Below are 13,385 nucleotides of genomic sequence, written 5' to 3'. Positions count from 1 at the left end.
ACCTGAAACAAGCCATGGAGAGAGAGGACAGACTGTCTTCACTTCTGCTGCCGGGCTGCAGGATTCATTTTCTGTCCTCCAGCTCTCAGATCGTCCTTTTTATCTCCCGCATACAAGTAAAGTGGACTTCTAGAGAAGGCGATTGATTAGTTTCAATAGAGAGACATTGATGTTTGGTGTGGTTCTGTGGAGGCAGACCGCTCTCCTTTCAGTCAAGAGAATAACAATAAAGCCTCATTATCAGGATACAAAAAGACGGTGATTTTCCAGCCCGTCTCCTGCACCCTCTCTCTAAGTAATTAAAAAGTGATAACTTCTAATCACACTTTCATTCCTGTCAGCATTTCTGTGTCTCTTCCGCCCGCCGCTCTCATTACTTCACAGGGCCTCGTTTTTGTTTCGGGTGCAGATTAGAATTATTTAATTTTTTTTGATTTTGGTGTGTGTGTTAGTGTGTGTGTGTGAGAAAGTGTGTCTGTAGCAGAGTTATTACAGGATGGAGGGTCAGTCTGCACATGGTGACCCGCTGCCTCCGCCAGCTCGCAGGAAGAGGAGTCGTCCAGCAGAGAATCAGTCCTCCGTGTCGTCTGTTTACTTTCTCCCACCCCGAGTTCCCCTTCAGTCGCTCACTTTAGTTCCCCCCCCCCCCCCCCCCCCCCCCCATTGCGAGGTAAAGGTGTAAAGCTGCGAAGAGCCAGACATTAAGGCGATTAATTGGCAGCTCCGTCGCCGCCGCCGAGCGCGGCGAGATCTCATCTTAATTGAATGTCGCTCTCACCGCTAATCCCCCCTGCTTTGAAACCCCCCATTTAGAAATCCTCAGCAACAAAAGGCTCTGTGTGTAATCGCTGCCCCCCCCCCACCCCCCATCGCCACCCACCCCGGGGAGGGAAAAGGCTCCTTTTTGTCTGCTCATTTGGGTGTTGAAGAGGGTGGTCTTTCCCCCGGCTAAAAGCTTGTTAAAGAGCCATTGCTGAGGGCCAACAGTGGGGGGTGGGGGTGGGGAGGGGGTCGCAGACTGGAGCCAAGGGGTCTCAGTTGCCCCGAGGATGCAGCTCGCTCCAAGGAAAGGGCATTAGTGAGATATCTGAGAGTGTGTGTGTGTTTGGACCACCGCTGAGATTCACTTGGTTGTGTAAATACATGCAATAGATGCAAATCAGCAGCCAGATACCATAAATAAACATGCTGCTCTTCGTAATAGCTCCCCGCGTCTCGTCTCTCTCCTCTGATTTGGCCACCTTCACCTCGCGTGTCGCTGCAGCTTCATCACTGAAGTATTTCAAACCTCCCAGGTTGCCACCCGACGCCTCTCAAGTGTCTCTCAAGCAGGAAGTGGCAGATTGTCTTTGTAAGTCCTCTGGTTTTGAGTAACGGCGCTCCGAAAAACGCCTTGTTGATAAAAATAAGCCTCGACTGAATATTCTCAAATTACACTGAAGTAGGAAATAGACTCGCTGACTTTTGAAGGACAGCTCTCGCTTCATTTAGCTCGTCATTATCACGCCGTGGAGCTGAGGGAAGAATAGACAGTCATCTGGAACCTGCGGAGAATAAAGGAACCAGTCACCTTAGCTTCATGTAAAAATCCCCGTTTTAGAACATTTCAGTGCGGCGGCTTGGAGGATTTTTAAATATCTCCACCACCTGCGCCTGACGAGTGTTTAAACTTTAATCCCATGCCATCAAGCTGAATGAGAAAGACACTGAACCCCAGCACCTTGCATGGCAGTCGCCACCATTAGTGTGTGAACGTGTGTGTTTGTGTACAAGCTTTATACAAACAAGTCCATTTACTCTTGAGCATTTTTTCCACGAAGCTGCAGCCCATCCAGCTTCCCTCCCACAGGATGTAACGACGCTCTCAATAGCTTTCATCACACTTCTGGACTGACAGGGGATTCCTGGCTGACAGTAATTACTGTTACACCGTCGCTTGTTGACGGTGCTGCAAGAAGAAAAAAGCATGAATTTTTCATCGTAATAAATAAAGACTCGTGGCACCGAAGCAGCCACTGTGGGCCCTGGATTCAAACCGGCAACCCCCCAGTTCAGGCAGGCTCTTCCGTCCAGGCCGGAGTCACTGCTGTGAAAGCTGGAACCGAGGTCACGTCATGATGTCAGTCGTTGAGGAGGACAAGCCGCTGTGTGATGAAGAGGCACTTGGGTCGGACGGAACCATGGATCCAATGTGCTGCTGCTCCTCCAGGTTCCCAAGGCCTCAGAACACACACACACACACACAGACACACACACACACACACACACACACACACACACACTGGAGGACTCATTCGATTGCGGCGGCAGCGTGCTGCGGAGGAAAGTGTTCCCCGACTCCTTGAAGGGCAAGGCGCCTGATGTAAGGCCCCAGCAATCCCAGTGCGTAGCCTCACATCTCCGCCGCCGTGACAAGTGGTATGGCCGCCATAATGTACATGCAGATTCCTGTAAAATTCTCTTTGACGTTCCCTCACTTTAATGCGTCGGAGGGGAACCGGAGCCTCTGTTGTCTTTGTGGTTTTGAACCTCTGAGGTTCTTTCACAGCGAGACGAGAAGGATTGTTGAAAAAAAGATAAGATGTGCGAACACGTCACACACTCACACTCACACAACCCCTCTTAACCTTCCATCCCTGCTCTCAAAGAACCCCCCCCCACCCCCCCACCCCCACCCACCCACCATAGGCCCTCCTTTCCCCGGGTGACTGAACCTGGCATTTCTTCTCTCCTGCTCCGTTCTTCCAGCTCATAATGGCAGGTGTTCTTCTTTTGTTGCCTCTCTTACCTCCTTCTTTCTCTCTCTGCTCATTCTTTAAGGTCTGAGCATCACCGTGGTCATTTCTCTCACACCAGACGCCGGGTGGGTGGGTGCGCTTTGGTGGGTGGGGGGGGGGGGGCAGAGCAGCGACAGAAAGGGGGAGATGCACTGAGAGATTGAGAGATTATGGTGAAATGTAAAGAGTGAGAGAAGACCTGGGTATACCTCAGGGATGGGTTATTACTTTTAAATGCTGCGCCCCCCCCACACACACCCCCACACCCCCACCCCGCGCTCCTGGAGGGGGTATGAAAGGGTTATTATGTTTTCTTTAGAAACGGCTCGCTCTCCGTCTGCGCCTTTCATCTCCAAATGGAATAACCTCTCTTCTTCTCCCTCGCCGCTCCTTCATCTCTCCTTCCAGGACACGACTCTCCCACTCCTGTCGTCTTCCTCCCTGTTTCATCCCTGTGGTCCTTCTCCTTCCACGTGTCTCTTTAACCCCCCCCCTTGGGCTGTTGCCGTTGAACGGAACCGCCTCACTGTAGGAACCGTCTTTATCGCCGGGGTCAGTTCGATATGCTGCTCTGAGCTCGTCATCATCAGCGTCATCTCACACCGGGGTCATTATGTAAAGTGTGCATTCGTTTTTAACCGGCCGGCCTGTCTCTGTTCCCGCCATCAGAAAGGGGAGGACGGCGGCAGCCTGGTGCTGGAGGACGGCCGTGAGCAGCTGATGTACGAGATCCCGCTCAACGAGTCGGGCTCTGCCGGCCTGGGGGTCAGCCTGAAGGGGAACAAGTCCAGGGAGACCGGCGAGGACCTGGGCATCTTCATCAAGTCCATCATCCACGGCGGGGCCGCGTACAAGGTAGGACAGACGTTTAACTCACTGTTTTACCTCTGAATCACTTCAGTAGAATAGAAATACTGTATAAATCCCAGAGAGAAATGCTTGTTTCTCAGACATAGTAAGGTCGAAGGTTTGATATGACAGTGAGGTTTGAGCACAAGCAGGAACTCTCTTCATCCCTCACATGTGCTGAGCCTTGTAATTTGACCACAGCATCATTTCCTTACTTATTGGTTCAGTTGTTCTAGTTTTATTGCCTCCTTCCATTCCTCTCTCTGCTCTCGTCCTTTCTCATTTCCCGTCTTCCTCTCAGGCTCAAGCCTCTCCCTCTTTGCTTCCCTTGACCTCTGACCCCCGTTGACCCCGAGTGGCCTCGTCACAGGCGCGTCGCTGCAGTCTTATCTCTGCAGCCCAGTGCTCACTTCAAGTTGTGAGCACGTCGGGAAGAAAAACATTTCAGCACTTTGGAGATTCCTCCACTTGGCCTCGAGCCCCCCACCCCCCCGACATGTTGAGCCTCGCCGCCGCCCTCCGATCGGCTCGGTACGACAAGGAGGCGCAGAGACGAGTGTGGCGTTGTAGATAAACGGTCGGTGTGGGATACCGGCTCTGACAGAACGGCCCGGTAAGATCTGAGGGACGAGTCTCGGAGACGAGATAAGACCTGGGGAGACGGAGCGGAGACCGACAGCAGCCAGGGAGCGAGAGAATCAGCCGCCGCACAATGGAGGGCTGGAAAGAGAGGAGAAAAATAAAATTGAAAAGTGGAGACACTCGACGTGACACAATGAACGGCGTGTCGGCGCCGACGATGCATGTTAATGACGGAGGGCTAACCCCCCCCCTGACACATACAGCAGGCATGAAAGGGAGGGGGGGTACCCTATATTCATAAGAGTTTCTATGGCTGTCAATTAAAAAAAAAAAAAAACAATCTTTGACTTCATCCCGTCACATGAGCGACTCAAACTAATTAAAATTACATGCAGAAATTAATCTGGAGTATCACAGACGCCCGGCGATGTTTAGCATAAACATAAATTTTAAATGACTACCTCGGAGAAAGCCCTGGTGTTCTCCCAGCATGCATCTGGGGTCAACCCAGACGGTGCCTGGTTAATGAGGCGGAGTCAAAGGTCAGAGCTGACCGTGATGAATCTGTCACGACTCCACACACTCAACCAGTGTCAAAGTCTCTTCATCCCTCTTTTTATCCTTCTTTTAGCCTTATTTGATCCCTCTCTCTCCCTCTCTCTCTCTCCCTCCCCCTCTCTCCCTCTCTCTCTTTCTCTCTCTCCCTCTCTCTCTCTCTCTCTCTCTCCAGGGCACTATTCTGCGTTGCCTCTCCACAAGAAGCTGCTATTTAAAACACTTAGAAGTGATTTAGTGCCCACGGAGGCTTTTCCATTAGCTGCTCTATGTATTTATCATGGCTCTCCTACTCTCACTAGATTGCTAACTCCACAATTTCCTTGCCTTCCCTCTTCTTCCATTTTCTACTTTCTCGCTCCCACTATCTCTCTCTCTCTCTCTCTCTCTCTCTCTCTCCCTCCCTCCTCTAATATTGCTGTCCAGCAGCCTTGTGTCTTACTTTATGAAACACTTGGTTTCCTCTCTTTTTATGTTGTTGACATACGTAGTGACATTAACAGAAATGGTGTGAACTGCCGTCTTTCATTCTTTCATTAGTTAATCAATGAAGCGTTACTCGCCTCACGGTAGCCGATGGACGTCTGGTGTCTGTCTGCAGAGCGTCTGTTTCCCGTCGATGACCTTTAACCCGACTCCCTCTCTCCGCAGGACGGCCGCTTGAACGTGAACGACCAGCTGATCGCGGTGAACGGCGAGTCTCTGCTGGGCCGCTCCAACCACACGGCCATGGAGACGCTGCGGCGCTCCATGTCCTCGGAGGGCAACGCCAGAGGAACCATCCAGCTGGTGGTGCTGCGAGCGCCCAGACTGGGCCAACAGGTACCAGAACAACACTGAGCCTGTTTCCTCCAAATATAGAAACGCTTTTAATGATGTTTAAAATCTTACATTTGTGTGGATGTGGGGCGACGAGTTAAAATTCATGGATTCTCTGAGTTTGGTTTTGATGAAATTGGTGCCATGAAACATTCAGGGAAGCTTATGCATTATGGAGTCTTGGCTCAGCCCGCAGTACGTTGACAGATCTCTCACACCGCGAGTCGTTTCTGCACGTTTGACGGCAGAATCACTGATCTGTATAATTCCTGCTCCGATGGCGGGAGCGTTTCAGGCTGCGTGGTTTCTCCAGCGAGGATCCGTCCTCCAGAGAATCGTGCCAAAGCTGATTTAAACTGTTGTGAAGTGTTCGATCCTCTCGTCTTCCTGCAGACGGTCAGTCCTCCCACCTCGGCTGCGAGCGTCCCGGCCGCCCGCCAACCCAGCAATCAGGTACAAGCAGGCGCCGCCTGCCGCCCCCGGCAGCCGCCGCCGCCTCGCCGCTCCTCCTCGCTCCTCCCCATGCTGAGGAGGCGAGCGTCCGAGCCGCTGCAGACGCACACCCGGTACACCTACGGGTTGGCCCGGAGGGACCGGCGTGGCGCGTACTCGCTCGGCTGCAGCGAGGACCGGCCCGCCGCCGCCGCCGCCGCCGCTGCCGGCTACAAGTTTGGCTTCGCCTCCAACAGCCAGACGACGGGCAGCTTAAACAGACGCACAGAGGGAAACTTAAACGAGTGCAGATACGCGCACAGCCACACCGGCCGGCGCACGCTCGACAACGCGCAGTCCAGACACACACGCAGTTACACAGAAAACATCCGAGCGATGGCGGGGCAGATGTACGGGGAGCCGCCGGCGCCGCCGCACAGCGGCAGGATTCACACCAGCAGGCACACACACACGTACGCAGAGGCGCACAACTATTTACACGATCGCGCTCTGACCAGGCAACACTGGGGCCTCTGACCGTGTGTGTGTGTGCGTGTGTGCGTGTGTATGTGTGTATGTGTGTGTGTGTGTGCGACCCAGAAGTGCGAATTACATTTCTTCTTTGTCGAAATCGACAAAAATCAAATAATCAGAAGCTAAAAATTCTCAGGAAAAAACACTCCATTTCTAAAGTTTTTTGAATTCCTAGATTTTTTAATATTTCTACAGTTTCTCTTTTTGCTCCTGATGTTAACGGAGTACGTTTCTCCTGATCGGTGCTCTGGAAGCTTATTAATCCCACTGAGAGCTTTCTCTCTGCCAGCATCACTAACTGTTAATGCTTTTTAAAAATGACTCCACTAAAGTGAACGGCTAAATCCTCCTCTGCTCCGTCACACCAGTGAAACTTTCTTCCTCCAGCCTGAACCTGTGATTCTCTCCTGCTTGTTTTTCTGTAACTTTTCCTTCTGGTTTTATTTAAAAGTGTGTACTCTTGCCTCCCTGCCTCACCTGCCTGCTTCCTCTGTGAAATAAAGCTGATGTGAAAGCTCCTGCATGCCTGTCTCACTTCTTCTCTTGGCTTTTCAGCTGCTTCTCCTGCTTCTCTACTTGGTTTTGCCTCAGTTTCTCTTTTCTCTTCCTCTTCAGCGCCTCTTCACACCAGTGAAGACGAGTCTTATAAAAAAATAAAAAAACGCGTGCCAGCTTATCAGAAATGTAAAATTAGCCCTGTGAGTGGCCCTCTCCACATCACATATGGAATAATGAACGCATTTCAAGAACATCTAATGAAAATCGTCACGGGAGCAGAATTATTCATGAGCGCTGCTGTGAACTCGCTCGCGTCTTCCAGTCGTGATAAACGTGTTAAAACGTCACGCGACGCATTAACCTTTACTTATTTTTGCCCGGTTTTTTGTTGGGAGTGCCGTCGTGCAGAAGCGCTGCAGTTCTGGTGGCGGCAGATTGAGTTTAATCCCTGGTGGTAAGTGGCTGAGCGGCGTTTCAATCAGAGTCACGCCACAAGTCACCACTTCCTGGATGGGCACGCTGATGAGCGAGATATTAACGCCGCCAAGACGCCTTTTGTGTCTTTGTCTTGCTGAACTCTGTTGAACCTGCGGCGATGATTTGAGAAGCTTAACGAGGAGTTGGAGTGAAGCAGAAGCTCGGCGGTGGTGCACCGAGGAGAGGCGGAACACGGGAGTGCCTCGGGGTTGATTATCGCTGACCTGCTCATTGTGGCATTTACATCTCATCTAGTGTGTGTGTGTGTGTGTGCGCATCTTTATCCTACCATCAAGCACAGTTCAGAGATCAGTCCATATCTGCGTGGTCCTGCTCCTCTTATCTCCAGCCTCTCTGTCTGCACCTGATTCCCATCTGGTCACAAATTATCACCTCCTCAAATCAAAGAATTACTGTTTCAGTGGATCGAACCTGTGAACACGGTTCAGCAGGAATGGAAGTCAAACATCAGAGTCGGGTCATATTCTCATTACTCTGTCGAGGATTCGTCTCAGAGCAGATTGAATCGTGTCATCTGGACCTGGAAGAGGAGAAGAGCAGAGATGCTCCTCAGTGAAGTTGAGACGAGGCAACAAAACAGCAGATCTGTTAAGTGATCAGATGATGCTTAACCCCCCCCATCCCAACTGTTTGGGGAGCTGCAGCTGCCATGAAATTCAGGATGAGCTCATAGCTTCCATGGGATGTAGAGTTTTTATGTTCAATTTGGAATCAAATGTTTGTTGGAGAGATTTAAGTTGATGTTTGTCCGTCATTCATTCATCCTGATGATTAACTGCTTCATGTTCGGCTGCTTCTCAGGCCTTCGGGACGCTAATTTGACATTTTTCACCGTGTTGTGGCTTCTTAATGAACAAATCTGAACAGCGAGGAGGTGATCTTTAGAGTAAGATGAAGAAATGGTCACCAGAAGCAGCTTGACCAGTGCAGCAGGTCAGTCACTTCCTCGTGAGGCTGGTGACACGTGAAGCCGAGGCAGAGTTAAGCCTCTCACAAGCCTTTTGTGTGCAGCTGTAGGTAAGACTGGCTGCATAGATCCCCCCCCCCCCACACACACACACACACACCCCCCAACACCACCACCGCCACCACCATCACACCCCCTGTTTACTTATTGTTGTGGGATTAAGATATCTGACTGCCTGTCTGCCAGGCTGCTTCTAAAGCCTCCGGCAAACTGGAGGCCGGGATGGATGGATGAATGGATGAGGGAGGGGGGGCAGGAGGGGGGGGGGGGCTGTGATGGGATTTATGTGTCAGTGACACATGCGGCAAGCCTGTCAGAACTTTGCAGATTCATGTGACACAAATATATGGGCTCAAAGTGATTGACAGCTGTGATGTGGTGACATATTAAGACGCGTGGCGGCGGCGGCGGCTAATGATCCCCCGGGGAGCGCACGCCCGCCGTGGATACACCACGCCCGCCGTGGATACACCCCGCTCACCACGGATACTCGCTGCGGATACACCTCGCTCGCCGCTTTGATATCAGGAGGCTACCTTCCATTATTATAAGCTCCTGCTAAGAACCGCTTCTTCCTTACACCTAAACAAGGGTGTGTGTGTGTGTGTGTGTGTGTGTGTGTGTGTGTGTGTGTGTGTGTGTGTGTGTGTGTGTGTGTGTGTGTGTGTGTGTGTGTGTGTGTGTGTGTGTGTGTGTGTGTGTGTGTGTGTGTGTGTGTGTGTGTGTGTGTGTGTGTGTGTGTGTGTGTGTGTGTGTGTGTGTGTGTGTGTGTGTGTGTGTGTGTGTGTGTGTGTGTGTGACCAGAGGAAGCTTCTTTTATCCTGCAGCTCTGATTCCCATCAGCACAGTGGGGGGGTTGGGGGGGTCCTTTGTAGTGCTGCATGGCTGTTCAATAACATGCCTGTCAGTGCTCTCAGGATTATCGTAATTATCACATAAAGAGAAGCTTGTTTTTGTTATAAGCATATCTGAAAATGTATCTGCGTCAACGTCTGTCAGTATTTTAGACGTAGAAAGTCTCAAAACGTTCCCAAATTTACCCCCAAACACAAACCTGCATCGAGTAGATATCAAAGAGTTTGATATCCGAGATGAAACACGTCTTCTGGTGGACAAACCTGCTTCAAAAATATAATAATTCAGAATATTTTGTGGTGGTTTGTTTATCCCCCCGTGCTCGTTCTCTGAGGTGAATCACAATTGATGCAAAAATCCTCCGACTGATTCAACTGTGATTCTTTTTTTCCTTTTATTTTTTTTGCACACGAGAAAATTCAAGTTGGATGATCATCTCAGGGGGTGCTTTTCACACTTTTTGGGTTTTGGTGAAGCTTGAACAGGCCCCGTCTTATTTTCCTTGTCCGCTTTGGTTTGTCATTTTGTTTGTTGTGTGAAAGCGAAGCTGGAACTCGCGGGGATGTGATGGTGGCGTGGAGCCGATGGCTCTCCGGTGGGAGAGAGAAAGAAGAAGTGACACAGGCGGCGTGTCGTTCGTTAAAACTGTATGGCACCACTTCTCCTCCTGCGTTTTTACCTCGGCGCTCATTAGTTGTGAGGTTTAGGCTCCAGTTCGAGCCTGACGAGCTGAAAGTTTCTGAATAGATCAGAAGTAAATGTCCCTTTAAGAGCCAGGTGCACAGTGACGCAAAGATGGTGGACAGTAAGAAAACATGGTCTCACATATAGACCCTTCGCTTCCTGCCTCGGACGCAGTACAGGGACGATAAAGCTCAAGTCATCGGGTCGCGTTTGATTCTTCGCCATGTCCGTTTGCACGTTCCTGCAGAACATTAACCCCTCACGCTCCTCTCTTCATGCCAGGACGCCTACCAGAGACCCCCAGCGTCCAGCAGACCCCCCAGCTCGGAGCACAGCTATAACGGCGCCAGCTATAACACTCCGAACTCAAGCAGCTCCAGAAGTGGTGAGCAGATGTGTGTGTGTGTGTGTGTGCTGCAGCCTCCCGACATCGGGGGGGGTTCTGTCTCTCTAAGGTCACACTAAAGAGTGGCATTACCACGTCGCCACGTCTTCTTCTGCAGCTCCGTCTTTGTATCTCATTTCACTCCCGCCTCTGCATATTTATAGCAGGAGAAAGAGGAGTCATTAACTGTGTTTTTCCGAGCGCCACGCTTGCTTTTCATGTGCAAAAGATCTGACCTTGGAATCATTACGCTGATGAAACGGCTCCTAAGTGGGCCGGATTTGCATACCGGGTATTGTGCAGCATGTTGTGTTAAAAAAAAAAAAAAAAAAGGAAAGAAACAAGAAAGACTAACAAACTGTTTTAAATTCATTCTTTATCTCGCTCCTCTGCCTCACCCCCTGGGAAGCAGGAAGCTGGAGATGCTTTACTCACACACTCTGTCAGCTCTCCATCACACTCCATCCCACTGCAGCTTCCCTTCTCTTTTTTTTCTTTTTTTGAAAGAGCGGCGGTTTTGTGCACAAAGGGGGTTTACAGTGGGGAAATGATGCATGCCGTGGGTTTACAATTTATGGAAATGTTGGGGGAAGAGTTGCCAGGAAGTTTGAATGTGTGGAAATGATTATTACTGTGTGTGTGTGTGTGTGTGTGTGTGTGTGTGTTTGAGGTAAAGTCATTGCTTCTGTATTGATCCTCAGCTAAAGGACAGACTATTCTTCACTCTCTCACTAATTAAATGTGTGCAGCCTCTGATTCGTTTAAATAATGGAGGATATTTAGAGCTTTGCCACGTCTAAAAGTAGAACTTATAAATATTCGCCCACTCCAGTGTTTATCAGGCTCCGGGTTCCTCGGCGATCGATGTTTGATTTAATTCAGATTCCAGGGTAATCGAGGTCAAACCAACCGAAGAGTCCTCCCCTCCCGTGTGTTGGCGTTGATACCCGTGTGCTTCTTCTTCTCAGCTCCGCATCCCGCCGCCGCCACCAACGGCAGCTACGCTTACTACAGCAACGACGAGGAGGATCTGGAGCAGACCTTCCCCCCGCCGCCCTCCCCCGGCACCATGGAGGGAATATACCGAGAGATGCCGTCGATGAGTCCGCCGCGACGCCGGTACCCCCACAACACACACACCGTACACCGCACACAGCCGCACACACACTCCATTACAGCACGCAGAGGGCCGCGGTCATTATGTTCTAATGGGGCTCTTAATACGGCCCTCTGCGTTAGGAGATAAAGAAGAGTCATTACGCCAAATATTACAGCGCACATATGAAATATTTAGATTATACGGCCTAATTGCAGCAGCCTATTTGCATTATGCATAAGTAATTATGGCGATAGCATAATAGTGTAAATTCTGTGTGAGTTTGAAGGAGCCGTGACACTCGTGTTGGTTTCCCGCTGCACAGTCTGATGACAGGATCACTCTGATAGAATAAATTCTAAACTGCGGCTTCCTTTCAGGGTCGTTAGGATCATTTGTTGAGGGAAACGTTCAGCGAGTGTCTGACAGGGCCTTTGAACGGAGCTGATTTGAAGTTTTATACATAGAAACCACTTTTATTAATAGAGTTCACCTTTGTTTTGGGGCAGAAAGTGATAAAATTGCATCAAAAATTCTAGTCACAAGTCAAAAAAGATGTCACATGTAAAAGTATTCTGATTAGTTGTGTATTAAGAGGGATTAATATCGGTGAGTATTTGGGGGAAGGTTTGTCCTTCTGATGGGTTCTTAGTCGTACAGGTTGGAAAAGCCAAGCAGCCGATTGACAGACTGACATGAGGGGGTACCAAGAGGAGCGAGAAAACATGGAAACTCCAAACGGCTGTCAAAGTGAAGTTGTAGTGAGAGTGGGCGGAGCTTAACGTGTTCAGATAAATCACTGGAGTTATGTAATCTGTAAAACACGCCTCACCCAAACAGTACAATGGATGTAATCAGAGGAAAGTCTTAAATCACGACTGTTTGGAAATCTGCGGGGTGTGTGTGTGTGTGTGCGTGTGTGTGTGTGTGTGTGTGTGAGTGTGTGTGTGTGTGTGTGTGTGTGTGTGTGCGTGCGTGCGTGCGTGCGTGCGTGCGTGCGTGCGTGCGTGCGTGCGTGCGTGCGTGCGTGCGTGCGTGCGTGCGTGCGTGCGTGCGTGCGTGCGTGTGTGTGTGCGTGCGTGTGTGTGTGTGTGTGTGTGTGTGTGTGTGTGTGTGTGTGTGTGTGTGTGTGTGTGTGTGTGTGTGTGTGTGTGCGTGTGTGCGTGTGTGTGCGTGCTCTGAATCCATTGTTTCCCTGTAAGCACACTGGAGACAGTGCACACTATTGTTTTACTGAATCATTCCATCTGGAAGGGAGGAAATTAAATGATGTGTTGTCTGTGTGAGTTTGTTTCTGTTTACCCTCCGTCGTGTGTGTGTGTGTGTGTGTGTGTGTGTGTGTGTGTGTGTGTGCGTGTGCGTGTGCGTGTGTGACGATTGACTCACGCCGTTCTTTCCTTCCTGGCAGCGGCTATGAGACGCTTCCCGGCCCGGCCGACGGCCGGTTCGTGAGCGACGGCGACAACGTCCCTCGCAACAGAGCGTCCAAGAGCATGGACCTGGGTGAGCTGGGGGGGGGTGGAGCTGTGCTACACACACACACACACACACACGCTTCTTATCGGGACGTTTCTCTGTTGTGATATGAAGCCGCCTCCTGTTATCTCGGCCTGACGGGATCTGACCTGCTGAACTCAGAAACCCAGTGTGTGTGTGTGTGTGTGTGTGTGTGTGTGTGTGTGTGTGTGTGTGTGTGTGTGTGTGTGTGTGTGTGTGTGTGTGTGTGTGTGTGTGTGTGTTTTACGTGTGCGAGGCGAGAACCAGAGGACCGATTTCCTGGCATTAACCCGCGCTGACCCGTCTATACCTCCGCTCCCCTCTTCTCTTTCTTCCTTCAATCTTTTCATCTCTTAT

The 13,385-nt window shown here is 50.5% G+C and overlaps 1 protein-coding gene across 1 annotated transcript in view; it reads left to right on the top strand.

Moving 5' to 3' along the window:
• The window catches only part of pard3ba (par-3 family cell polarity regulator beta a), a 119,923-nt gene that overhangs the window by 44,195 nt on the left and 62,343 nt on the right, over positions 1-13,385 (top strand). Inside the window, exons 11-15 of the mRNA XM_080493013.1 lie at positions 3,447-3,632; positions 5,415-5,585; positions 10,333-10,435; positions 11,404-11,554; positions 12,940-13,034. Coding sequence (XP_080349139.1) covers positions 3,447-3,632; positions 5,415-5,585; positions 10,333-10,435; positions 11,404-11,554; positions 12,940-13,034 — 706 coding nt within the window. The remainder of the gene's footprint in view (positions 1-3,446; positions 3,633-5,414; positions 5,586-10,332; positions 10,436-11,403; positions 11,555-12,939; positions 13,035-13,385) is intronic.

Source organism: Lipophrys pholis (genome assembly GCF_963383615.2).
Source record: "Lipophrys pholis genome assembly, chromosome: 23".
NCBI classification, from domain to species: Eukaryota; Metazoa; Chordata; class Actinopteri; order Blenniiformes; family Blenniidae; genus Lipophrys; species Lipophrys pholis.
Note: the sequence above shows the minus strand (reverse complement) of the source record. Positions and strands in the feature narration are given on the sequence as shown.